This window comes from Equus przewalskii, chromosome 1 (assembly GCF_037783145.1).
Source record: "Equus przewalskii isolate Varuska chromosome 1, EquPr2, whole genome shotgun sequence".
In the NCBI taxonomy this organism is placed as follows: domain Eukaryota; kingdom Metazoa; phylum Chordata; class Mammalia; order Perissodactyla; family Equidae; genus Equus; species Equus przewalskii.
In genome coordinates, this window is record NC_091831.1 from 183,957,264 (window position 1) to 183,985,089 (window position 27,826).

The window sequence follows — 27,826 nt, forward strand, 5'->3', positions numbered from 1 at the left end:
CGGGGGAGGAGGCGGAGGCGGCGCTGGGCTCTGGGCGCCGGGCTCCACGAACGGACTCGGCGGGGACCCGGCCGGGCGATGGACGCGCGGGGCTGCGTGGCCGCCTGGGGGGACATGGTGGCGCGGAACCTGCGGTGAGTGCACTCGGGCTCCAGGGGTCCCCTGAGCTCCACCAGCCCCGGGACCTCGGCCCCACCCCACCCGCAGGCCGGTGTCCCTTTGCAGCTCCTTACAGAGATGCCAGGAAGACGGCTCGGGTTCCTACCAACCTCTGTCTGCGTGACCACCTCATTACCAGGCCGATGGATTTCAAAAACACTAGTAATCGTGGCGGTAATAATGGTAGTCTTAGATGGCTTCCTGTTCGGTCGAGGCCTATCTGTGCAGATGGAGCAGGATGGGAAGGCCAGCCCGTGCGAAGCCTCCGGCAGGTATGGAAGGAACAGCCCTCCGTCATGCCTAAGATGGTGGGACACTGGAACCAAAACCTGTCGCTGCCTGTGCCAAGGTCTTGCATCCTCTAAATCGGAAATGTCTGTGTCAGCGGGTGTTTAATCTTCTTCATTCCATGAATCCTTGGCTTCCACAGTAACCTTTACCCACCTGAATCCACTGCAGTATCTTGCCCATCGCCTTTACTTGGAAGCAGGTGTTGGTAGGAGAGCCTGGACCGGGGAGACTGGGGTATCTGTTTTGTTCTGTTGGTGTGGGAAGGTATTGGCATTTTTCTTTGCCTTTCTTCTTTCTATTCCTTTGTTTTATTTAATTTTTGCTGATTACAAAATATCCAAGAATCACATCCAAACACAGGAGACTCACTTTGGAGTGTCCAAGTGAAGACGGACACCAAGCTCCTCTCCTTCTTCCTCCTGTGGCTCCACACTGCGCGGCGGCGGTGCAGACCCCTGGCCCCTCTGGGTGGATCTGCACCCCAGTCAGAATAGCCTGACGGCTGTGCTTTTCCAACTTCACATTCCTGGGCCTTCCCTCCCTGATACGGTCCTTCTGGGAAAGCTGGCATTTGCAGCTTCTCTTTCATGGTCTCTATAGAGTCGATGACGGATCATTTAACATTTATTTGGCAGAGAATCAAAGTGGCAGGTCACCCTTTTAGAGAACAATCCACTTTCTTGGTAGTGGAGTGGGACGTGGGGATTGGGGAATGCTCGATCACTTGCCTTACTAATTACTAACAAATAAGTCTCAAGAGATGCTTCCTGAAAGAATAAAACACTAGTACATTTCTTCACTGGAGCAGAAGATTACTTTACGAAGTGCAGAGGCTGGGGCACAGATGGGTGTCCCGCATCCTGAATCCTGGTTGTTTCTTGGAGCAGGTTGCTTTAGATGAACGAGCATTCGTGGGGGTTTGTTGTGTGCCTGGGGCTGCTGGCAGCGCTAGCTCTGCTGTGATGTGATTGGAGACTCAAGGAGAACGCTGAATCTTAGGATATTTGCAGTGGCTATTTTTTAATACTGTGGGGATCTGTTTATTTTACAAAAATTTCATCAGAGGTAGTTGTTCCTTAAGGTGGATGGACCCAGGAGAGTAAATCTCCGCATACAACTGGTTTTCTTCAAACTAGAAAAATGGAAAATGTGCACAGGAAAGAAGTTGGGGGAAGTCAATGGGCTATTTTCCTTCCATTTCTCCCTATTTCACCCCCAGTCTTTACATTTCTAGATAGTGCTTAGGAAGCCCCCGGGAGTGGGTGATGGCTGATTCATTCTTTCCGTTGGCTCTCTGTCGGCACCAGGCCAGGCCCGGGGCACACGGCGGTACAGGCACAAGTCCTGCCGTGGTGGAGCTCACGCTGACTTTCAACTGTAATTCAAAAAAGAGAAAGGAGCCCTTGCCCTCTCCCCCAGGGCTTCCAACAGGCGTGGCTTCCTTCTCCCTCATGAAAGAAACACACTTTTCTTTCAGTTCTCAACCTGTCCCTCCACAAGTACTTATGGAGCTCAGTCCTGTGCTGGACAAAGTGGAATGTGAAAGAAGCATTAGATGCCACGCGGGTCTGCTCATCGGGATACAGGGCTGATAGCGGGAAAACAACCAGAGAACAATGCAGGGTCCAACTGAGGCCGATTATATGAGTGGGAGGGTGGAAAGGAGAGGAAAGGTCACTGTGGGAGGATCTGTCTGGAGGGCCTTTGACCAAGGAGAGACACTTGAGTGGATGTGAGGGAAGAGGAGGATTTGGTTGGGAGGGAAGAAGGGGGGGGCACAGACACACCTTGGTCCTTGATGATCAACACACGTTGGCGGAGTAAACAGGCACGTAGGATGCATGTGCAGCTGGTCTTAATGTTTGGAATAGCTGTCTGGCCAAATGTGTTTGGGTTGGGCTTCCCAGAGCTGGTACCTCTGAGAGAAGCACGAATGATCGCCCTGTAGCAGCTCAGGTTCCACCAGTGAGAATCATCCAGCCGGGTTGGGTGGCCCCTGGGGGCGCTGTGTAGTTACAGCCACAGCTGATCAAAGGGCAGACGGAAGAGCACCAGAGCATCAAGGTGGCTGTTTGATGTGCTGGCCGGGGGCGGGATTGGGCTGAAGCTGCATCCATCGCTCAGATAAGGCCTGTTAGCTGCTGGTGACTTTTGATCCCTTACTGATCCAGGGGAAGTCAAATTGACAAGCCCGTAGTTAAAAGAAGCCACCTGCATTATTGATGCTCTCAGGGATCTGGTCACTGTTCTCTTCCCGCAGCTCTTCTCACAGAAGTGCCTCGAGCTGTTTGAGAGGAGGGTCCTGTATGAATTATTCTTTAAAAACAGAAACATATTTCCCTCTACTGCCTCGCTTTCTAAGCGCCCTGCCACCTTCAAAAGGGAGACTAACAGGCGGGCAGCGTGGGTTCAGTGAGGAGGGAGAAAGCAGGGGCCCACCGAGTGAAGGAAGCATGAGAAATCAGCCTGTGTGCAGGTCTGCCCATTTGGGCTTGATCTGGGGCTCAAAGTGGCTTCTCTGGGTTTTGATTTCTTATCTTTGAAGTCAGAACAACAATGTCCTCTCCTTCCTGCCGCCTTCACGGAGGCTATTTTAAAGTTTTACAAAACATCCTTTTCGTTTCTTTCTTGCTGCTTTTATGAGGAGGCAGCTGCCCGTGTCTGATGCATGTGAAGAGCTGTCCCTTACCCTGAGCCCACATCTCGTCTCCACGCCCTGCAGGGCTGCTGGAAACTCATCAGAGGTTCATGATCTTCTCCTGTCATTCCTCCCAAACATATATAAGTACTCTGGTTTTTAAGTTATCAACACTTGAGGGAGAACTTTTTTAAAGGTCTCTCTCTGGTGACTTTGATAACAGAAGGCTCCTGAGAATACCGGATCAGGAAGGAAGAAGAAAATGGGGGGACAAAGGGACATTGCGAGGGGCAACTGTGCGGAAGGGGAAAGGGGACCCTGAGAAAACTCCCTCTGAAAGCTTAGCTTTGCCAGAGGCCAGCCTTGTTCCTGGGGTTCAGTTTTACTTGCATGGATGGCAAGTAGGACACACCAGGACAATGACAGCTCATTGGAGGTCATCACAGAGCTCTGGAGGTCACACAGACCTGGGTCCACGTGGCTCTGCCACTCATTGGTTGTGTGACCTTGGGAAGGTTACTGTTCAGTCTCCTCTTTTGCAAAGTACATGTAATAACAGTTATCTTCAAAAATGCCTCTGGTCTAGCAGAGAAATCAGGGCAGGGAGGCAGTTCAGAAATGCTGTCCAGCCCCTCAACCTGACGACATGATGATGGCGACCAGGCCTCACACTGACTGCTCACAGGAGGGAGCTTACCAGGTGTGTCCTGTCATACCTGGGCTCCATGTCCTCCTCCTGTCCTGTCACACATGGGCTCCATGTCCTTCTCCTCCTGTCCTATCACACCTGGGCTCCATGTCCTCCTCCTGTCCTATCACACCTGGGCTCCATGTTTTTTTCCTCCTGTCTCATCACACCTGGGCTGCATGTCCTTCTCCTCCTGTCCTATAACACATGGGCTCCATGTCCTCCTCCTGTCCTGTCACACATGGGCTCCATGTCCTCCTCCTCCTGTCCTGTCACACATGGGCTCCATGTTTTTCTCTTCCTGTCTCATCACACCTGGGCTCCATGTCCGTCTCCTCCTGTCCCGTCACACCTGGGCTCCTTTTTCTTATCCTCCTATCACAACTGGGCTCCATGTTTTTCTCCTCCTGTCCTGTCACACCTGGCTCCATGTCCTTCTCCTCCTGTCACACCTGGTCTCTGTGTCCTTCTCCTCCTGTCCTGTCACACATGGGCTCCATGTCTTTCTCCTGTCCCGTCACACACAGGCTCCATGTCCTTCTCTTGTCCCATCACACTTGGGCTCCATGTCCTTCTCCTCCTGTCCTATCACACCTGGGCTCCATGTCCTTCTCCTCCTGTCACACCTGGTCTCTGTGTCCTTCTCCTCCTGTCCTGTCACACATGGGCTCCATGTCTTTCTCCTGTCCCGTCACACACAGGCTCCATGTCCTTCTCTTGTCCCATCACACGTGGGCTCCATGTCCTTCTCCTCCTGTCCCATCACACCTGGGCTCGATGTCCTCCTCCTGTCCCGTCATACCTGGGCTTTTTCATGATAGGCCTTTGGGTTGGGACCCTGACTCGCTGCTTCCCTCTTCTAGTTCGCCATCAGTGCCCAGTCTGATCTTCCCTCATTACATATACTTCTGTAACGGATTTTGCTTAAATGCCAAGTTACCTGTAATTCCCTGTGTTGGTCTCTGAAATTTGATTGGGACTTTAAGAGAAAAAAGACAGCAAGACAAAACTTGGACAGATTCTGAATACCTTGTTTGTTTCATGATACATTGCAGATCTATTCCACACTCCTCTTCAACACTCAGAAGAAAAATTGCCACTCTGTACGACAATTTTACTTGTAAATCATTAAAAGAACACATTTTCCCTCCTCTGATGGAGATGTTCATTTTTTTAAATTTTTGTAAGTATGTACTTTTCATTAATTTCCCTATATGTTGTTTTCCCAAAGAAAGAACTCACTGCTGTCAAATATGTGACATCATGAAAAAGACCTGTCAGTTATAAAATTGTGGCTAGATTTAAATGGTCCAAAACTTATTTAATATGGGCTTTGGGGTCTAGTGTGAATCCTCGCAAACTGTCGGGGAGAGATTGAAAACCATAGCCTGTGGGTGGGGTTTCAGTTCAGGAGCTTGGTCTTCAAGTTAGCTGTGAATGTGGGTACCTCACTGTTACTGTCTTCTCTGCTTTTTCACTTCCTCTTCTTACCTATAGCCCTTGAGAGAGACAGACAGACAGACAGACAGGGAGAGGGAGAAAGACGGAAGTGCGATGTGAGGAATCCACTTCCCCTGTCGTCCTACTGAGAGCTGCATTGGTCGATGTAACACACGCGGGTTGTGCTCTTGCCTGGGTGTCGACCTTGGACACTACACGGCTCCCAGTGACGCCTGATTACCATCATGGAACGCCCACTGCTCTCTTCCAGACGCTCTCACCTTCCTAGGAGAAGGGTCTCCCTGCTTCCTGAGACAAGGATAAGGCTGGAATAAACTCTTCCATGGGCGACCACACTGGGTCCTTTAGCATCCAGCTCCTGTGATGGCTAGTCTTCATGTGGAAATGAAACACTCTGCCAGGAGCTCACTGCAGGAGCTTGCAGCTTAGAAGCCTGTTAACAAGAAGGCTAATTACTTTTTTTTGGTTGTGGTTAAAAGACATGGAATTTGATTCTGGGAGTTGATAATGATTTCTGCTTTCCAGTCAAAGCACCGTTTCTCGTGGATTTAAAGAAACCGGAGGTAAAGATCCCTCACACAGTGAACTTCTACCTCCGAGTTGAACCCGGGGTGACTCTGGGAATCTGGTGAGTGCTGATGGACGCTCGCTTGGTGCCGGGTGGGCAGTGTTGTGCACGGGAAGCGAGGGGGAGCAGCACCGGGCTGCTGGCCCTGGGTGGGGGAGTTCCCTGCAGGCTGCTCCACCCCTGCCCTTGGGCCTGATACTAGATGAGCTCCATTTTGCTTCTCAGGAATTTTGTTTGGAGTGTGGCATTGTTAGGCGTTGCCCTGTGCTTTGGGTCCCTCGCCAGGCCTGAAGGGCTAGCCCGCCCCCTCCTGCCTCCTTCCCTCCGCCTTCCGGCTTTCTCTGGACCCACTGGCCTCCTTGCACATGAAGCTGCACTGTCGCACGATGTGCTGTCTCTCTGCCCCTCTGTCCCCTTCCTTGCTTAATTAACCCCCTACCCATCCCCTGGGCTGAGTTTGGTTATTTTCAGGGAAGCCTTTACTCATCCTCCATTTTAGGCAAATGTTAGTGCCACCTGGGCTTGTCTTTCATGGCGTTTATTCCCACTGTACTTAAATGTCTGTGTGATTGTTTGAAGTTTGTCTTCCTTACAACACTATAGCTTTCCTGCGACTTTGTGGGTGGATTTCATCGCTTGGCACGGAGCTTGGCCCCTGGAAGGCACTCAGTAAACACCTGTGAGATGAAGTCATGAGTGTTCCTTGTGTTCTCGCTGTGCTGGTCTCGGTATTTTCTTCTCTTTGGTTCTGCTGCTCGTTCTTGGGCTCCTTTTCCGGGGCCCTGGTCTAGATCTTATCTCCTGGAGTTGAAGCATCTGAGCATAGAGTGTGGAGGAACCAGTGTCGGTTCACCCACAATGTGAATGCTTCCTAATCTGCAGTGAACAGTTCAGCCAACAGTGTGGCAATCTGAGCATCTCTAGATTCTTTGCTCCTGCCCATCTGTCCTTGGTTTGGGGAGTCAACTGTCCTCATGGTGGGCTCACCTGGTGGGCAGCAATGGCCGCCTTCTCAGGGCAGAGGCTTGGGGTTTGATGTCAGACTTTCTGCTCCCGAATGATTGAGAGGACTGAAGATTTATCATCACGTGGCCAGTCTCCAAGTGCTGGGAGGCAGTGTTTGTATTTTCGGGGGTTCACTCATCGGTTTAACAAGGGGGAGGATCTGGAGCTCAGACAGGTGTTTAAAATCAAGTTTCTTGAGTAGAAGAGCTTGGTGTCATGGTAAAGTGGTGTTCTTCTACCAAAATGGGTTCTCTTTCAATTCTTTCCAACTTGTCTCTTCAGCCAAACCATAGCAGGCGGCAAATGTCTGTCATCTTTTTCTTGTTTCCATCCAGTGGACTGCATTTCAACGCACTGCACCTAAGAGCCACAGTCCTGGAGGAGCATAGGCATAGGCAGGAGTCAGAGACACCAAAACATAATGGTCGAAGGGGTTCTGTGTGCATGGGGAGGGGCTGGGGCAGCAGCGGTTTTCATTATAAGACCTATCTGTGGTATTATATTTTAATTTTTACCATGTGTGTATATGACTCAGATAAAAGTTTAGAAATATAAACATGTATGTTTACATCTATCTATCATCTGTCTATCATCTATGGTCTGTCTATCATCTATCTATCTATCATCTATCTATCTATCAATCTATCCACTATCTGTCTGTCTATCTTATTGACATAAGGAAGGTTTCAGACTCCGCCACGGAGAGAGGGCCCTCCCCTCTGGACATGTTTGTTGGAACCTCTCGTCGCTGCAGGCACACGGTCCCCAGCTGCCGGGGGGAAGACGCCAAGGGGAAGGACCGTTCCTGGTACGAGGCGGCCCTTCGCGACGGCAACCCGATCATCGTGTATCTTCACGGCAGTGCGGAGAACAGGTCAGTGACTTTGCTCAGACTCCTTATTTTAAGAGAGAGAGCCTTTCAGTCCTGGGGAGAGTGAGAGGCAGGGCTCAGTTTTCATCTCTGAGAGCATGCCTATACACATTTTTTTTCTTTGGTTGAAATTTGAAGGTGTCTGGCAATACATTTCTCTTAAAAAATATAATATGTATTCTATATGTAGAATAATGTGGATATTTCACTGAAAGAGAGACTGACTTCCAAAATTTGGATACTGGTTTCAAAGAAGACAGTGGTTTGTTTAATGCCTAAGACTGTCTGAAATGAAGGATTGAACCTATGGAGGACTGGAAAGAGAACAGGCATGAGACATGAGGCAAAGACAGAGCAATTTCCACATCGATGGTCTTTTCACAAAACTACATGCAGATTCTCCTATTTAGCACGAATCCTTTTGATCAAAAGTTTAAACCCCCTATGAGAGCTCAACTGGAATTCTGACCCCAGGGCCCAGGGACCGTCTGAGTAATTCTAGTTTAGAACACGATGCCCCAGCCCGCTCTGCATACTCGGCCTCGTCTGCCAGGAGGACGGCCTCCCGAAGCCCCACTCTCTGATGTGCCACAGAGCCTGTGGCGCCTCTAATTACGGGGGGCGATGATCACTGTGCCTCTTCAGCTTGGGGCAGGGGCAACGAGCTGCGGAGACCCCAGAACTCACTCTCTCAGGGGGGACACTTCAAACCAGGCGACAGGCTCCAGAAGGTGTCCCTCGGCTGCCTCGCCTGTGTCTCTCTCTCACTGTCTTCTTCTGTCGGATGATGGCTTTCTCAAGACTTGCCTTGGCTCAAGGGGCTTTCTCGAGCTGTCCATCTGAGAGTCACATTTACAGAGATCCCCTATTCAAATCAGCACTTTTCAACGTGGTTTCACATTGTTCTGGCTGTGCAGACTTGGGGATGGGGTTACAGTAGCTTATTTAAAGGATGGTGAGGACCACGCATCCACATCTGCCCCTCTGGGGGAACCTGCTGTTGCTCTCAGTGACCCAGACTCACCGGCGCTGGGTCACCAAGCTTCCTCCTGCCCTCCCAGAAGCCTCTGCTTCCACCAGCAGTACTGGGTGGAAGGCAGGCCAAGTGGGAGGAATGGGGAACCTTGCTGCCAACAGTGGTTCTAGACTCGGGATCCACGGAAGGCCCGGAGGGTCCACACACACCCTCCCCAAAACTGTACATAACATTCAAAGGGTGGATTTTTCTGGAAAAGGGGCCCATAGCTTTAACCACATGTTCACAGGGCTCCATGATCCACTAAAGTTTAAGAAACTTGGCTCTAAGACAAAATTCAAACAGTTTTTAAAAATTTTTTAATTTTTATTTATTTTTTTTGGTGAGGAAGATTGTTGCTGAGCTAACATCCGTGCCTATCTTCCTCTATTTTGTATGGGACACCTCCACAGCATGGGCTGATGAACTGTGTATAGGTCCATGCCCGGGATCTAAACCCAAGAACCCCAGGCCACTGAAGCGGAGTGCGTGAACTCAACCATTACACCACCAGCCCAGCCCCTCAAGCAGTCTTTGAAGAGTCCTCTGCCATTTGAATCCTCTTTGTCTCTCTTGCATTAATGCGGTTACTACAGAGCAGACAGTACGGTTGTTTTGGAACAAGATGTTTCTTGCACCTCCAGGGCCAGGGCCTCTGGCCTTCGCTGCGTCTTGCTCCGTGGCGGGGTGGACCCGGAACAGGCCGATCTCGGCTTAGTGAACACGACTATACCATCCTGTGTTCTGAAAAGCCGCTTTCTGGCACTGATCTTTCTTCAGCTTCCGCACGTATTCTTAGAAGGAGGTTTTGCTGTGTGGAGTGAAGGGAGGGGCCATCAGCGATCCGTCCCACGCTGACGCTGGGCAGCCCAGGCGGCCAGGCCCGGCTCCTTGGGCTGGGCAGCAGTGGGGAGCCATCGCCACTCACCCTGACACGTCCACCGGGGCTGTGACGCCCAAGTCGTCTCCCCTTCCTAGCGACTCATTCCTCTAACCGGAGAGAGGAACCATGAGATCAGATGCCAGCAGCGTGATAGTGATTTTTATTGAATTTGTCACTGAAATTCCTAATTCTTGCTCTTTTTTTTTAACCTCCTCCATAGGGCAGCTCCTCACAGAATCAAGCTGGTGAAGGTATGTCTCACGGGGCCTCAAGGCACCGATTTTATGTCTCCAGTTGTTGTCTTCTGGGCTCAGCCGTAAGAACTTCCTCAGCCCTCAGCACAGTTGTGTCCTGAGAGCTCCCAGGGTGGGCATGGAGCCTGGAGCCCAGAGTCCCACAGGTGGACTTCTCGACCTGCAGTGACCACCGGGGATCAAAACAGATGTGAACATCTCCGAGTCCTCACACCCTTTCATGAGTTTATGACCTTCATCGCCAGATGGAGTTGAAGACACATTTTATTTGCTTTTTCAGAGGGCTGGGGGATGGGATGAGAGTATATTAAGTGCAAAAGGCATTCCTACAAGAAACAACCGTTTTTTGTGGTACAGGATAAAGACAGAACGTCTGCTTTCAAAAGTCGTGGAGGCCCTGGCTTCGCCCCATAAAGGGAGGCAGGCACTCTGCCCCCCTCACCAGCCTGCTCAGGGCCCCAGCTTGGGGGCACTGCCCCTGCATCTTCCCGTGTGAGGAGCAGGGCAAGCGCTCCTGGCTCAGAGCTGGTGGGCCAGGCTGTGTATCCTCTCCCACGCTCCAGTTTGTTAATCTCTCAGGTGGCCGGGTCGCTTGTCCAGTGACTGACCACAGGACCTGATCTCTCCTCCCACATGCCAGCTCTCGCCTCAGAGCTCTTTCCTGACTTGACAGTGTCAGTGGGGCCCGGAATCCTGCAGGCCTGGCATCCCAGACCTGCTCCCCCATCCACCGCTCCCTCTCCCGTCACTGCCTCCCCAGAGCCCACTCTGACCGACTGGTGGGCTGGATGTGGTCTTGCCTGGGATGGCGGCGCCTATTAAGTTTTAGGTGTGCTTCCACCCTGAAGCCCACTCTTCGCACTTCCTCCATGGGATGGTGGTGAAGCCGATGTGTATGAGAACATGTATTATTTTCCCTCCCACTCTTGGCAAAGCTGAATTGTGTGTCCCCTGTTGGAGGCGTCAGTGTGAAGAGTGGTCAGATCACCTGTGGAAGTTGGGATGGGTGGGGAGGGTACGGCGAGACTCCTGCCTTGCAGACTCGGTGCCACGTGCCACACGCATCATTTCCCAAAGCTCCTCAGCCCTTTGATTTCCCTTTTGGGTAGGGGATTTCTTTTAAAAATTAAATCTTTATTATTAAATTGTCCCTTCTTCTTTCCTTCCTTCCTTCCCTCCATCCCTCTCTCTTTTTCATGCATTCATTCATCCATCACTTCAGTCACCCAATACAGCTATTTTCACTTATTTGCATTCCCACCTAGTCTTTGTGTCTCTCTCTAGTTTTTATATACTATGATTGGGTCCATATATATTCTCCTGTTGTGGTCTTTTACTTAATACTATTTCATAACCGTTCTTCCATGTTTTTCCTTAGTTGTCGTAGTTATCAATTTAAAGGGTGCTCATGCTCCATGGCATTCATAGACCATCGTTTATTAACTAGTCCACTGTGGTGAGATACAAGTGTTTTTTTTCTAAATTCACTTTAAATAGTATTGCTACAGAAAACTTTAAGCATTTAGTTTTTTCTTCTTTAGGTTTTTTTTCCTAGAGATAAATTCTTAGGCGTAGGATCTGCTGTTGTTGTCCTTGAGTTGTACTGTCAAGTGGTCCCTCAGTTTACAACAAACAACACATGATATTCCACTTCCCTGGATGCTTAGCTACTCTGGGTCTTAGATAGCTTTCTTGGAGGGAATGTAGTTTAAACAGCTACTTAAAAGTTTTGTTTAGTTCCTCATTATTAGTTCAATTTGTATATAAAAGTCCCAAGGAGATGCAGCCACCCACTTCTGTGCGGTGCTGGGGGAAGCACGTGTGTGGACATCAGCAGACCCAGGGGAACAAGTTACTTAAACTTTCCAGGGTCAGTTCCTTTATCTGCAACATGGAGATCATACCTACCTTACAGGACTATCGCGAGGATTAAAGTTTTACAAGCGTCTGCAGAGTAAATTCTGCCCCGTTTCCCTCTTCTCTTTGTCTATCACTGCAGCTCATCTCATTTGAAATGGTGTTTCCATACGCTTCCCTCATTTATCCGCAGGGCTTGGCCGTGCTTTCATATAGTCGAGCGACCTCTTTATTTTGGATCGATGTTAACTCTTGTTCACATTTAATGCAAAGCTCTTCCCATTATCTGATTGCCTCTCCTACAACTCTGTGGAGTTCTTGTTCTCCAGGGAATTCTTAGAAAAGATGTCTGCTGTGTCCCAAGATGCCCTGTCATCTCAGGTGGTCCTCCAGCAATCCTCCCCAGCACTCTCCTTCTTTCCCGCGGAGCCAGATCTCGAGTTCGAAGTCAAACCCCAGATTCAGAAACCCTCTTTCCCTTCCTATGAAACCATCACTCCCGGGCTGTGAGGAGGAGCGGGGCTTCTGTTCCACCTTCCCTGTTTGCGTCTTCTACTTGAAGTGGTAACAGCCCCTTTGTCATCCAGGTGCTGAGTGATGGCGGCTTCCACGTCTTGTCTGTGGACTACAGAGGTGCGTGTGGAGAGCAGGGCACAGATGCTTTCCAGGGGGAGGGAGGCTTGGGATGGCCTCACCTGGAGGCTGTGACCTGTGTTGGCCTTCCCTGCCACCAGGGTTCGGGGACTCCACCGGGAAGCCCACTGAGGAGGGACTGACGGCTGACGCGCTCTTCGTCTACGAGTGGACCAAGGCGAGAAGTGGCACTACCCCCGTGTGTCTCTGGGGCCACTCTCTGGGAACAGGGTAAGAGGGGTCGGAAGAGGGTCCTTTGGCTTCTGTGTCACATCCCTAGCGGCAGTGCAGGAGCACCGCGCTTAGAGACAGGGGCTCTGCTCTGCCCTCTCATAGCCCACAATTGGCCAGAGACCTTGCCATCTCAGTGTGCCCATATGCAGAGCAAGGGAGTGTCCGTTCAGCTCTGTGGTTATCTGTGACACTGAAGCCCATTCCAGAACTCTCCCTGAGAGTTCTAAAGGAAAGGATTCTTAATATGGGGAAATCCTGTGCAAAGTTCTCTGTCTTGCTACATTTTCTAAGGGGAGGGCCCAGAGCTCTCATGGTATACTCGCCCTGGATGCTGCACTTTGTGCTGCTTACTGGACCGTGAAGTCATGGCTTCACACATGCACTAATTTTTGTTTCTTTACAGGGTTGCAACAAATGCTGCCAGAGTGCTGGAAGAGAGAGGTATGTCAGTGCTTGCACGGGGGGAGCCGGGGATATGCTGGAAGTGGGGGCTCACAGGAGACTCCTGCACTCCAAACACAGAGACACCCGCAGCTCCCCAGCTTTAGACAGTTTCCGAGAGTGTAACAGGCTTGCTTTCCTCTCTGTTTAATATAAAACAATAGCTGGTTTTAAAGGTTATGAATTAAAAATAAATCCTAAGGAAAGAGTTGAAATTGCCTTTGGAAAAGCCCTCCTTGTGAAGTGAAAATGAGTGTTGTTACTGAGTGACCTGGATTACAGGAGAGGAAACGATCCATGATGACGTGACAGGTGGGGCTCGCTGGCCACAGCCCTCTTACACGACATTCACGGCAGCTTCTCCCCGTGTTCTGGGAGGCGCCTGCACCCACAGCTCCTGCGGGTGCTTGTTACAACACAGGCCTCCTGGATCCCAGATGTTTTCACCAGAATCTCTATGAACAGAACCAGGTGACTCTGACGTGCTCTACAAGCCTGTGATCTCTTGCATTGTGTCCTAACCTTCACATGGCAATACAGGTCAGGCTGAGTCATGTGAACACCTGAGACAGGTCACCTGCGATCACACTCTTAATTACTTACGGAAATGACACTCTTGTGGCCATCCGCGCACACCGCGTCCACAGCGCTGGTCATCGTACTGTCTGAACTCAGTGCTCATGTCATGAACACTTTCCTTCCTGGATGAGGCAATGATTTACTCCCAAACTTATGAACTTATGCTATCATGTATTTTAATTTTCTGAATATTACACACTTCATAAAACATCATTATTCTTATATTATAAAGTCAATATTTAGATTCACCCTTTTCTTTGCTCTTTGTTACACTCAGCATCACTGTGCTTCCATCTGGGATTTCTGATCTGCCGATGTGAGTGAAAAATTCTCTTAGCTGTGGTCTGAAAACGTTTTTATTTCATCTTCCTTCTTGAAGTATATTTTCACTGAGCATAGAATTCTAGATTGGCAGTAACTTTATTTCAACACTTTGAAGATGTCATCCATTTTGTTGTGGCTTTCAGTGCTTCATTGGGAAGTCAGCTGCCAGTCTCCCAGCTGCTCCTTTGAAGAAAATGCTTACTTTTTGGTCTGGCTCCTTTTTTTTTTTTAGGTGAGGAAGATTGGCCTTGAGCTAACATCTGTGCCAAGCTTCCTCTATTTTGTATGTGGGATGCCACCACAGCATGGCTTGATGAGCGGTGTATAGATCCATGCCCGGGATCTGAACTGGCAAACCCCAGGCCTCTGAAGCAGAGCACAAACTTAACCACTATGCCACTGGGCTGGCCCCTCTTCTGGCTGTTTTTGAGAATTTTTTTTTGGCTCTGTTTTTAGCAGCTTTACTGTGATTTTCCTAGGTGTGGATTTCTTAGTACTTATCTTCCTTGGGGCTCACAGTACATCTCAATTCTGTGGCTTGATGTTCATTCATTTTGGAAAACTGTTGGTCCTTATATCTTCAAATAGTGTACCTGCCCCATTCTACCTTTTCTCTCCCACTGGGACTATAATATATGTCTATTTTTTAGTCGGTTCCCCATGTCCTACATGTCTCCAATGTTCTTTTTTGGGTTTTCCAAATGTTTTTCTCTTTGTGCTCTAGTTTAGATATTTTCTTTTGACCGCTTACACAGTTCATTAATTCTTTTCAGCTGATTCTAATATGGTGCTTAACTAGTCTATTGATCTCTTCATTTCAATTATTGTATTTTTCAGTTCTAGAATTTTCATTTGATTTTTATAGAATTTATAGTTTTCTCCTAAAATTTTTATCATCATTGATTTTTTGAATAATCACTTAAATATATATTTATGTGTCTATGTATGTAAATATGCGTAAATAACTGAGAATTTTAATACACTAATATCAATATAGGGAAGCTTTAACAATTATTAAAATTTTAATAATTTTACTATATGTTATTTACTATAAGTTATTTTAAAGCCCATATATGATAACTCCAATACCTAGGTCTTTCATTGGCCTATCTATCTCTGCTATTGGCTTTTTTGTTGTTTTTGGGCTATTTTTGTCTTTTCATGTCTAGTTGTTGTTAGCTAAGTGCTAGGCATTGTTTATGGAAAATTGTAGTAATCTGAGGCTGGGGGAATGGCATCGTCTTCTGGAAAGAGTTCACTCTTCTCCTGAAAGGCAGTTATGCAGGGAGACCCCCAGTCTAATCAGGGGTTGAGCTGACTGAGGCTGGGCCTCAGGCCTTAGGAGGCTGGTCTGTTTCTAGTTCACCATCACTCCCAGGGTGTGGTCCTTTGCAGTCAGAACAAAAAGCCCGAGATATTTACTCAGGCCCTCCTCCTTGTCAGATCCTGAGCTCTAATTTTTGTCCTCATGGTCCTGTGAGATGCTGGCGGTTCTGTCGAGCTCTCAGCCATCACTGCTGCTCTCAAAGTTTCCGCTGCTTGGAGGGGAGGCCGCTCAAACTCTCTTGGCGTTGTTCTTTTGGTATTGGCTCTACAAATTCTCACTGATTTAGCAGCCCTCAGACACCTTCAAACATCCAACACACATTTTCTAATTGTTCTCAGAGGGAGTGTTGGCCAAAACAACCTAGTCGGCCTCTGGCACGTTCTCAGCAATGGACTGCAGAACACTTCCCATGGCGCTTTGCTTCCTTGAACTGTCCAAGCCGTGAAAGTCTGCTTGTGTTTTAGAAGAGAGTAGTGGTTTGCAACTATCATGTGCATGGAAATCTCTTGGGTGGGGGAGACCTTGTTAAAAACGCAGATTCTCACACTCCCCACCCCCCTGAGATTCTGACTTCTGACTCTGTAAATCTTGTGTGGGGTCCAGGAATTTGCATCACTAATAAGCTTCACAGATGATTTTGATGCAGGTAGTTTATGTACAAGACCTTGAGGACCCCTTATTTAGGGAAGGTGCTATTTCAATATGATAGGGGAGTTATTTCTTTTTTGCTATTTTCAAGGATCCCCAGCTGATGCTATTATCCTGGAAGCTCCATTTACCAACATATGGGTTGCAAGTATCAATTATCCCTTGTTAAAGGTGAGTCTCTGATTCATATTCCCAAGATGTCAATGTGTAGGCTGTTTCCATGCCTGTGTTTATTAACCACATTCCTTTCTTAACTAGTTTCATATGTTTCTAAGTTATTCTAACCTGAGACAGGTTATTAGCCAGTTGCAGTTAAAGCGGGGCACGATGGCTTCTGGACTTGGAGGTCCCTTTACTTTCTTCTGATAGATAGAGGGGCTTATAAGAGCCAAAGCTTTACCTCCTATCTTTTACAATTCTGTAGATAGACTTGACTTGGGTTTATATATTATTATTATTTCTTTTCAAAGTGGAAACAAAGCTCTCATTCATCATTTTTAGCCCTATGAATGTCAGTCACATATCTTTCATGATTTTATGATAAGCAAGTCTCTAGAGAATGCAAGGAAGCTGCCAAATGGTTTTACACAATATCCCAGGAAGAGAAGACAATCTTTCCAGGCAGAGAAAGAACTGGGTGAGAAGATGTTGTTTTTTCACTCTGTTGTATAGATTATTCTAATTTTGTAATTTTATTCCATGCCTAACGCTCAGTTGCTTATAGTCATACCTCCATATAAATGTTAGCAAACAAGTGGGACGAAAAGAGAGAGAGGATTCTTAAGGGGACATGTGGCCCCAAATTTTAAATTGCTGTTAGAAGGCATCTTAGGTTACTTTAATCCAACTGTCTACTTTTGGAATCTTTCATACAATGAATCATCCTTGAACTTCGAGGGAAAAGGCAGTTTGTTACTTCCTAGGACAGCTAGTTCACAGAATCACAGAGTCTTGAAAATGCCTGTGGGCTATCTAAGCCCCACTCAATACTGGAATTCCCTCTGCAATCTAAAGACTGAAGGCCGAGTAATTTAAGATTTAATAAATCAGACATTTTCAATTGGTTCTAGACAAGTGAACATTCATTTTAAGATAATCATTAATGGAACATCTATTATATTACTCTAAGTAATTACTAATAAATTCATTGACTTGTTGGTATTTAGCAATTCAGATATGATCTTTCCATTTACTTTTGTTTCTTTTTTGATATTTTATAATTTTGAAATTTAACATAATAGAATACATGATTTAACAAATCATTATAAACTGAACACCCATGTAACCAACACCTAAGTCAAGAAATTAGCATCACTAGCACCCCTGTATGTCACTTCCCAATCCAGTCAGCCTCGCCCTAAGTGTGACGCTGGGTTTCATGGTAATCGTATCCAGGCTTTTCTTTATGGCTTACCACTCATCTGTGCATCTCTAAGCAATGTAGTTTTGCTTTTGAACTTTATATATTAGTAGAATTATATAGGACAATTTCTATTTTTTTCATCCATTCATATATTTGTAGAATTTTATCCATGATGTATAGCTATGATTTGATAATTTTCATTGCTATATAGTATTTCATTGTATAAATATAATATAATTTATTGACTTATTGTATGTGGGCATTTGAGTTGCTTTCTGTTTGGGGTAATAACATTGTTGTCAACGTTCTTGAATGTGAATTCTGTAAGCATGTGTGTGCCTATCTCACTGGAGTATTACCTGGGAGTGGAATTGCTGGATTATAAGGCATGCATATTTTCAGCTTTAGTAGTTATAGTGCCAAGCAGTTTTCCAAAGTGACTTGACCACTTTATTCTCCCACCTGTTGTGTATGAGAGTTCCAATTGCTTTACATCCTTGCCCTCATATTCTTATCTTGTTGTGGTTTCAATTTGCATTTCCTTGATGACTAATGAAGTTGGGCATTTTTTCATATGCTTATTAGCCACTTAGACATCATCTCTTGTGAGATACTTATTCATGGTTTTTTTTTGGTTTTTTGTTGTTTTTTTTGGCTGAGGAAGATTGGCCCTGAGCTAACACCTGTGCCAATGGTCCTCTCTTTTGTATGTCGGTCACCACCACAGCATGGCTGCTGACGAGTGGTGTAGGTCTGCACCCGGGAACCAAACACAGTTAGCCAAATCAGAGCATGCTGAACTTAACCACTTGGCCATGAGGCCAGCCCCCTTTTGTTCATTTTTAAATTGAGTTGTCTTTCTTTTTATTTATAAAAGTTCTTCATAGGATGAGTCATTAGAAAATTATCTGAATTGCAAATATATTCTCTTATTTTGCTTTGCCTTTTTACTCCCTTAATGGTATCTCATGATGAAGAGATGTTCCTAAATTTAAGGTGGACCAGACCAGTTTACCAATGCTTTTTTTTTTTATAGCTAATACTTTCGTGTCCTGTTTAATAAAACTCTGCTTACCCAAAGATGGAGATACTCTTCTATGCTATTTCTAGAAATTCTGTTTTACCTCTTAGATTTAGAGCTGTAATCCACAGGTATGTATTGTTGTAGATGTTGGATGTAGAAGTCCATATGAACATCCAGTTGGCCCAGAGCCATGTACTAACTGGACCTTCCCTGCACTCTGCAGAGCCAGTGTTTGTATATATCAGTGCCTATTACATATATAGGTCTGCTGGTAAATTCTCATTTCTCTCCTTTGTCTCGTATGAATACTACAATCTCTTAATTACTGTAGCTTTATCATATGGCTTGATATCTGGCTAAGTTCTTCAGCTTTGTTCTTCTTATTCAAAACTCTCTTGACTATTCTTGACCCTTTGCATTTCCACATATGTTTGGGAATATACCTGTCAATTTCTACAAAAAACTTCCTGGGATTTTTAATTGGGATTACTTTGGATCTATAGATCAATTTGTGGGCATTCATAGCTTTCTAATATTGAGTCTTCCAATTAATAAACCTGGTATTTACACATTTACTTATATATACATTTATTTATTATTTAGGTTTTCTTAATTTCAGTTTTAGGTCAGCTTCTCCTAGAAGCGGAGCCATGGCAGTGATTTGGTGTGTGTGATCTATTGAAAGAGTGCTTTTCAGGAAAAGCCTGGGAGGTCATCTGAATGAGAGTTGCAGGATAGGGAAGTGGGAAGAGGAGAACAAGATGTGACCTCAGGTAACGTCCAGCTTTGGCTGGATCCACATAGAACTCCAAGGTTCGAGTCAAGGCTGGTGGTCGATCCCACCGTTCCTGGGGTTGGGTGGGGTGAGGGTGGCATCACCTTCCAGGAGCAATGGCTTCTGTCATCCAAGGCAAGGAGGAGGAGGGCAGCCAGCACTTACAGCAAGAGTTAACGAATTTTATTAGCCTTTTCAAAGAGCCAACTCAGATCTTGTTGACCATCTGTATCGCAGGCTTTCTAGTTTATTAATTTCTAGTCTTACCATGATTATTTCCTTTCTTCTGTTTTCTTTAGATTTAATTTGTTTTTTAAAAAATTTCTTGAATAATTTATTTTCAGAATTTCCTCTTTTCTAATTTATGCATTAAGGCATATTCCACCTAAACCTTACTTCAGCTGCATCCCACAAGTTTCAAAATATATTTTAATGATCATTTAACTCAAAATATTTTATACTATTGGACTTCTTTGACCCATAGGTTACTTAGAAGTATATTTCATGATTTCTATACATTTTGGAATTTTATTATGTTTGTTATTGATTTCTAGCTCAATTCTGCTATGATCTGAGAATATACTCTGTATGATTTCAGTCTGTGAAATTTGTTCAGACTTGCTTCTGTCCTGAAATGTTGTCAATGTTCCACGTGCTTGAAAAGAATGTCCTGTTTTTGGTGCAGTGTCCTATATATGTCAATTAGGTCAGATTATTCATCGTGTTCAATTCTCCAACTTCCTCACTGATCTTTTTGACTGGTTGTTTTATCGGTCACTCAGGGAAGAGTATTACAGTATCTTACCATGATTGTGGAGTTGTTTATTTCTATTTTAGTTTTTTGGAGGTTGTATTATTAGGAACATACATCCAATAATAATGTAATTTTCATATCTCCCATGTGAATTGATCCTTTTTCATCAGGAAATATCCCCTTTTGTGATTAATAATGCTTCTTGACTTAAAGTTAGCTCTGTCTGATGTGAATATACCTTTGTTTTGAACAGTGTTTGTGTGATATATAATTTTCTATCTCTTGACTTTCAACTTCTCTGAATTCTTCTATGTACTGTATATCTCTTGGAAGCAGCATATAGTAGGGTTTTGATTTCTTCCCCAGTATGACAAACATTGCCTGTTAATTGTAGTATTTAGTCTGTTTACATTTAATCTAAGTATGATCTAGTTAGTTAGTTTAAACCTGCTCTCTTACTCTGTGCTATTCTGTTTGTGTCATCTATGCCGTGTCCTTTGCCTCTAGTTTCTTGCTTTCTTCTGACTGGCAGCTGTGTCTCAAGGAGAAAAGTGGTGTTGAACGTCAGGCTCACCTCTCTGAGCTTCCCTTCTCTCTGGGATCTAGACCACTCAAGACCTCCCTGTCTTGGTACATATCTGACACCTTCAAACAAAGGTTTTTAAAATAATTTTCCAGCTCTTTTAGTTGTCTTTGGCAAAAGGTTTGGTCTGTAACAATTCCTCTATTATTAGAAGTGGGAAATCTCCCAATATTTTAAAGTTTGGAATTTGATTTAAAATGTCATAAAACCTTAGTTTGCTGGTACTTCGATGGGCTGGAAGTGCAGCCCCCTGCAGCATTCTGTCTTCAAGGACCAGGACTCGACTCTGCTGTCAGACTTCCTGGGTTTGACCTCCAGGCTGTCACCTGACAGCTTGTAACCTTGAACTAATTGCTTCTACTGCTTCAAATACCTCATCTGTAAAATGGGGTAAAAATAGTCTACTCAGGGCTGTTGTAATAATTAAATGAATTATATGTGAAAAGCATCTCTAGGAGTGTCTACACAGAATGAGTGCTCAGTGGCCCTTAGCTGTTTTACTGTCGGTGGAGTGCCACGACTCTGAACGTCACGTTGGGTGAGACAGTGTAGGCGGCGTGGGACACGCGGGTGCAGTGCAAGGCACAGGCCTCAACTCTAGAGGCTTCCTGCCTAGTTGGGGAGACAGGAAAGTTGAGACAGGGATTTCCAGGTGTCACTTTAGGATCAGTTTCTTTGCTCAGAACAGGAAGGCAGCATGACACATGGACAAAGACCTTGGCTGTGGAGCCAGACGGATCTGGGTTCAAATTTGGCCTCTGCCACTAACCAGTTAAGACCTTGGTGAGTTACTTCCCTTCTCCGAGTCCTCCTATTTTTAGGATGGGGTTGATGCATACTGCCTACTGCACAGGGCTGTTGTGAAGATTAAATTAAGTAGAGTGGTCTATGCAAAGCACCAGCTGCTGGTGGGCAGTCAACCAACACTTGTCCCTTCCTCACTCTTCCTGCCACCAAGCGGACGAAGAGAAGTGTTAGGGAGGACCCAGGACTATAATTTCAGGGTGGGCAGAATTTAGGAAGAGAGGTCTTGTATGCCGGTGTGGTCAGTGGAGACGTACAGAGAGACTGTAGATGCAGGAGAGCAGTCAGGTAAGACTGAGAGGAGGCGAGGATGCGAGCCACGGCCCGTGGCCGGAGTGGGGCAGTTGTGTTAAGGTCCTGAGAACCAGGGCTTCCACCTGGAGCTTTCACACTCTCCCCCTTTAAGTCCTCACGATGGCTCCGTGAGTCTGGCATCATCGCCTTCACTTAGGGCTGAGGGAAGTGGAGTGGAGGCTTGCCCAATGGCCACACACCCTGTAAGAGGAGGAAATGGGATTCAATCCTATATCTTCTAACTCCAGGCAGACAGATTGGAGGTGAGCAGCCTTTGGAATGAAAGATTGTGTCCAGACGTGGATGGTCCTGCAGTCAAGCCAGGAGTCTTTGGTTTTGTTTTAAAGTGGACGATGTGGCTCTCCCAAAGCTTTGTAATAGCAGATTCCACGTAACTGGTATTTTAGGAGCATTTACCTGCTGGTATCCAGGAGAGGAGGCAGGCAGACCAATCAGGAGCCCCTCTGGATGGGACGGTGTGGCCTCTGAGTCTCGAGGGGCACCCCTGCTGGTGAGGAGTGAGGAACAACGGGGTAGACTGACTGGGGCCTGCTTCCTTCTTCCACCCTCGGAATTGAAGATGAGCTGCCATAGGGCGTCTCCTATGGAATTCCCCTCAGAGGAGTTCCGATTCCAGGGTGGTGGAATCAGAAGACAAAGGAAAAAAGAAAACCGAACAAGACATCTTACCCTTGTATAAGTAAGAGGAGGGCAAAGGAGAAAGGGACGAAGGCAGGGTGAGGATGCAAGTGTGCACTGCCCACTAGGAGACCTCGCAGAAAACGCAGGCCCACGACCCCAGAATCAGGGGGTGCCTGGCGGAGCGGCTAAACCAAAACAGCAAAGCTGACCTTGGTCTTTCCTGGCCCAACTGACACATTCTGTACCCATTTTCCCGCCAAATTCCCCTCAATGACATGAATTACTTTTTAAAATCAGAAAATTTTTTTTTCAGTTTTTATATCTAGAAAGTTACTATTCGCTGCATTACTACAGTTCACAGTGGGAGACTACAACAGACGACAGCGAGGAACTCTAATTTCCCCAGACTCGTATAGAAGCAGTGATGCGCATGATCTAAAAACTGATTCTGGAATGAACATAATTCATTTCTTTTTAAAACTGTGAAGCAGACATTTGCTCTCACTGGCCCCAGCCCACCTATTCGGTACGCACTTCCTTCTCCTGCAACGTCCCACTGCCTACGTTGCACACCCTCCATCCCCAGGCACCACAGAGGAATACGTGTAATACTTTGCCGGTCTTTTCCTCTTGGCAAATCTATTCCAAGGAATAAAATCCGAGTGAAATTCAGTCACACTAAGATGAAACTGACAGATAACAGCCTGGAGTGCACACCAGGGATTTCTGCACAAGAGATATGTTCTCTCTTTAGCAAACGTTTATCGAGTGTCTATTAGGCACCGGGAGCGCCTCTAGGTCTGGGAATACCACAGCGAATAAGAGAGCTGTGGTCCGTCTTCCTCTCATGTTTTTCTGCTTGCTGCAGAGATGAGTGCACACCACCATGGCTCCGTAGTGAGAAGTGCTGTGAGAGAACAGTGTGATGGGGAATGACTGGGGGGGAGTCGACGGTGGGAAAACCTCTGAAGAAATGTCACCTGAGCCGAGACTCGCACGATGAGGAGCAGCTGTCATGGGAAAGTCTGGCGGTCTCGGGCCAAGGGGAATGAAAGGCACGGGCACGAGGGTGGACAGAGGGGGCTTAGTGATGGGAGAGGCAGCAGCCAGACTCTGTAGGGCCTCAAAGGCCAGGGCGACGCTTGGGTTTATCCACATGCCTTTGGAGGCTGTGAAGCAAAGAGTGATATGAAGTGAGTTGTTCATTAACACAATCACTGGTTTCCCTGTGGGAACTGGATTATGGCAGGGTGAGGGTGTGGGCAGGAGCCACGTGGGATTGTTGGCGAGGTCCAAGCAAGACGTGGCGGGTGGATCAGGCTGGTGACGGTGGAAATGAAGAGAAATGAATGGGCATTCATTCTCAAAGCCTGTATTGCTCAGGGTTTCTGTCCTTTCCTCATTTCAGTTGAAATGGATGTTTTTATGGCATATAAACTAATTTACCTATTGACTTATTCAAAATATAGTAAAAGCTGGTTAGCCAGCATTTATTGGAGCTTACCACTGAACAGGAAATTCAGCGTTCAGAATGATAATTGTTATGGTTGGAGTCCTCTGGTCATTGTTAAAACCTAAAATGCCTTTTTAGAATATTGCAATATTAAATGGTATTCAACTGTTTATAATGTTCAAATGCTATAAAACTAATTACCTATGTATTGTATACTTTCATTAGAATTTTTCACTAATCAGAATATTCTGTTCCCCAACTAACCAGTTAATTATGTCCAATGTGGAAGCAATTTTCAGAGTATGCATATCACTGCTTCCTTAAGAGTTTGAAGAAATGAGTTTACAGAAGGACAGGAAGTAAAAACAACAAATGTTAACCGTGGTTATTTATGGATGGTGGGATTATGGTGATTTCTTTCTTCCGTCTCCCTTTCTGTATTTTCCAAATTCCCCACAATGACATGAATTACTTTTAAAGTCATAAAAGTTTTGTTTTTAAAAAAAGTTTATTTAGAAAGTCATTACTCTCGATGTTACTGCAGGTCATGGTGGGAAACAACAACAAATGACATAGCTAGATGCCATGATTTAATTTTTTTTCCTTTTAAAAAACAGATTTACCGGAAGCTTCCAGGGTTTTTACGCACGCTTATGGATGCCCTGAGAAAAGACAAAATAGTCTTCCCTAATGATGAAAAGTAAGCCGCTGATGAAAAGATATCCCTCATTACTGTATCTGTGGGATTCTGGGTAGCATTCCTGTGATTACCGGATGGGTAGATGAGAAGTCGCAGATGGGGACAGGATTTGGGGCATAGCATCTACAGATTTTTAGTATTTGATATTTTCCTCAGGGCTGATTTGATGACTTCACCAATTCAGTACTTTCTCTGACGTCATAAAAGGAGTTGTAGATTTAGGGTCTATCAGGATCTTCTAAAGGTCATCTAGGATCTAGCCTAGCATTCCTCAGGGTACTCCTGGCTTCTAGGCCTTATTTCCCATGGAACCACAACCATCCACCATCCAGCCTACTGACCCAACAGCAAGTCCAGTGACTAGACTTTGCCAAGTCAGCCTTTCACAGCTGGAGAATTTGAGTGCCTCCAAGAGGCAGTCGTTAACAATATTGTTTCTATTTCAACACACTGGAGGGATCTGACATTGTCAGGAGTAGCAGCGAGTCCCTGTGGCGGGGGTGGATGGGTGTCAGAATTCGGGGGTGGGGGGGCAGGGAAGTATTGTTTGAGACAGTTATGAGAGTGGGAACAAGTCGTTCCTAATACCATCGCCTTTCTGAAATACCAAACGAGGGGGCTGACCAGGAAGCTAACGAAACCTCTCAACTGCATGTCCATCCTGCACATTTATGGTGACAAGTCAATAAACTGCTACAAAGAGTTCTCTTTAGTCCTTTGGGTTTTGAGTTATTTTGTTTTCTTTTATAGTATTTTTTAAAAAAGATTGGCACCTGAGCTAACATCTGTTGCCAATCTTCTTTTTATTTTCTTCTTCTCCCCAAAGCCCCCCAGTACATAGTTGTATCTTCTAGTTGTAGGTCCTTCTGGTTCTGCTATGTGGGACGCTGCCTCAGCATGGCCGGATGAGCGGTGCCATGTGCGCACCCAGGATCAAAACCAGTGAAACCCTGGGTCACTGAAGGGGAGTGTGCGAACTTGGCCACAGGCCGGCCCCTCTTTTATAGTTTTTTAATTAAAATCTTCTGGATATTATGAAATAAGTTGGAATAAGGAAAAAGATGAGGTTCCTTTAACTCTGTACAAATTCAGTGTTTCAGTGTTTCCTTCATTATTTTCAAAAATCACACAGAAATAAATTACTTAAATACCTAATTAAATAAGTAAACAGAAGAGAGAGAACCTTGCCTGGAGGGAAAAAAGTTACTATATGAAGTCTATTATATACCGAGTTGTTCTTCCTGGGAGGGAAGGAGGGAGAGTTCTTGTGTTTTGAGCAAACCTCAAGTTTTCCTAAAGCTCTAACTCAGAAGAGGAGCACTCCCCACGTATCATTCTTGAACTGAATCCTTTTTCCACTTTCCCCCAGTGTTAAATTCCTGTCTTCTCCTCTTCTCATCCTTCACGGTGAGGATGACAGGACAGTGCCTTTGGAGATTGGAAAACAGGTAAACTGAAACTATACTTATTTCGCCATTTTCTCATCCAGCTAAACTTTGGTTAGGGCCTGATGGAGGGTCTCTGACATTACAAGGGGTTCCCTCCACCCTCAGCAGCCACGCTGCCTGCGTGTACAGTAAGCGTCGGTGTCCTGTGCTGCTCAGCTCAAAGGAGCGTCCGTGGTGGATCCTGGCCCTGCCTCTGGGGTCTGTGGATCTGCAGGCGCAGAGAGCCTCCAGGCTGCTGTGGGAACCTCCGTGCAGTCTCTCCTGTAGTGGCTCTGAGAATGCAGATGTGGTTTCTTTTCTTTTAAACAAACAGAGTGGGTCCATCGCACTTCCTGTCCCCCTGCAGGGAGTGACGGCCGGGAAGGAGGGGTTCTCTCAGGAGTCTATGTCAGCTGTGCAGGTTTCAGTTCCCTGCTTGCAGAGGCAGCCAGCTGGGGACGTGAAGAGCTGCAGAGCTCTGACTTGGTGGGACTGACTCCCCAAGCTGGCTGTTTCTGTGCCCTTTTAGGAAAATTACTGGAAAACAAGAGCTTTGATTGTCAGACTTTGGTCTCTGTCTTTCTGCCCCTCGCAGCTCTACGAAATCGCACACAGTGCATACAGGAAGAAAGAGAGGGTCAAGATGGTGGTCTTTCCTCCTGGCTTCCACCACAACTTGCTTTGTGAAAGCCCCACACTGTTAAAAACCGTGAGGTAAGAGCTGCTTTGCTAACTGGGACAATTCGTCCCTTAAAGGCAGCCAGGGCCGCTCCGGCCCCTCAGCCTGGAGGCGGGAGCATGGGAGCTGACCCCGTCCTTTTTCTGCAGGGATTTCCTGAGCGAGCAGTGGGCCTGAGGTCTGAGAGCTGCGGAAATCTTCAGCGAAGACTTGGTCCAAACCCACCTGGGATGCGTCTGTTTATCTAAAACTGTACCAGGCTGCTTGGATGAGCTGAAGTCGTTGACATTTCTACAAGTTACCCGCCATTTTAGTAAGGGAAAGCACGGATGCCGGGCCGGACGGAACGTTCTCATTTAGCTTATCATGTCTACTCTGTGAAACCTCCCTCTGGAGAGTCGGAATCTGGTAAAAATTGGGTCCCACCTAAAAATGTGTAGTTACCAGACATCCCGGATCTTTGTGAATAAGGTGCCCTTTACTTTGGACTTAGCAGTGTAAGAAATGTAGTTAAATAGTTTGTATTTTAGTTTGGCAATTTAAGTGGCATTAAAGGTTCCAGGCAGTTTCTAGCTTTCTGAATAGGGCTGGGGAAAGTCTGAGCACGCTGCTCAAGCTGCTACAAAGTAAGAAGTTTGGGGGTCTCGAGGCCCTTGGAAATCGACACTTTATTTTTAGCCCTAATACAGTCATACGCTTCCCCCCAATTCCCAGAGATACTTAACTGGATTATCAGCCAATAAAACAAAATCAAAGAATGTTGTAAAAATGTTCAAGTCCAAAAACAGGCTAATTTTTTCTAGATTCGTTTTATGACTTACTTTCCACTGGCCTTATTCGCCCCACTGCTAGAGTCACTGGACAGGGAAATCTTTAGATCTGAGGGCTCCACGTTCCAGATGTCCCTGGCGTATTCTTTAATTGTTCGGTCACTGGAGAATTTCCCCGAGGCAGCTATGTTTTTGAGTACCATCGTGTTCCAGGCCTTTGGATTCTGTAAACAACACACCCACATATGGCCCAGGGTCTGGGGCCCACTGAGCTTTCTGACAAACATCAGGCCAAGCATATCCAAGCACATTTCATGGGAAAAAGACAGGAGTAAATCGCAGTGAATCATAAATACATTTGTTTCATCATTGAGAGCCAGATAAGGCAGAGTGTGCTTTTCTCCTACCTAGAGTATATTTCTCTTAAGAATGAAAAAAAAGTATTTTTCACTTTAAGAGAAACCACAGATGTAAAGTCTCTGGTAATTTCTGCCATGGCTACAGTGTTTTGGCATGCAAGCCATCTCTCCCACTGTTTCTTTTGCCTCCCTTTAAACTCCGGGGGAAGGAAAGGACTCACGCTCATTGTTTGTGGGATGCCACGTCCAGAGACTGAACCTGCGGCTCCGAGTCTGAGGAGCGCTACTCTAGACCGTGCGCTCTCACACAGGCACGAATCCAA

General features: G+C 46.2%; 2 protein-coding genes across 4 annotated transcripts in view; one reads left to right on the forward strand and one right to left on the reverse strand.

Moving 5' to 3' along the window:
- On the forward strand, positions 1 to 27,143 carry ABHD12B (abhydrolase domain containing 12B). 2 transcript variants are annotated; one of them, XM_008518733.2, is made up of 13 exons: positions 1 to 134; positions 4,832 to 4,959; positions 5,763 to 5,865; positions 7,565 to 7,684; positions 9,800 to 9,830; positions 12,278 to 12,323; positions 12,425 to 12,554; positions 12,961 to 12,998; positions 15,968 to 16,047; positions 24,186 to 24,268; positions 25,638 to 25,716; positions 26,291 to 26,409; positions 26,524 to 27,143. In XM_008518733.2, the coding sequence occupies exons 1-13, from the start codon at positions 79 to 81 to the stop codon at positions 26,549 to 26,551; spliced, it is 1,041 nt and encodes a 346-aa protein (XP_008516955.2). In that variant the 5' UTR covers positions 1 to 78; the 3' UTR covers positions 26,552 to 27,143. The 2 variants fall into 2 exon arrangements, with proteins under 2 accessions (XP_008516955.2, XP_070486415.1); XM_070630314.1 differs by having other exon boundaries at positions 8 to 431.
- Positions 27,025 to 27,826, reverse strand: part of PYGL (glycogen phosphorylase L) — a 29,863-nt gene continuing 29,061 nt past the window's right edge. For both annotated transcript variants that reach the window (XM_008518721.2, XM_070630238.1), the window contains exon 20: positions 27,025 to 27,368. In XM_008518721.2, the coding sequence (XP_008516943.2) occupies positions 27,192 to 27,368 (177 nt within the window). In that variant the 3' untranslated portion in view covers positions 27,025 to 27,191. The remainder of the gene's footprint in view (positions 27,369 to 27,826) is intronic.

Bases quoted from the DNA above. Each gene is read 5' to 3' on its own strand.
- ABHD12B (XM_070630314.1), top strand. From the start codon at position 238: ATGCCAGGAAGACGGCTCGGGTTCCTACCAACCTCTGTCTGCGTGACC. The intron at 5,866-7,564 runs GTGAGTGCTGAT...TCGTCGCTGCAG, and splicing joins GGGGTGACTCTGGGAATCTG to GCACACGGTCCCCAGCTGCC. The intron at 12,999-15,967 runs GTATGTCAGTGC...GCTATTTTCAAG, and splicing joins CAGAGTGCTGGAAGAGAGAG to GATCCCCAGCTGATGCTATT.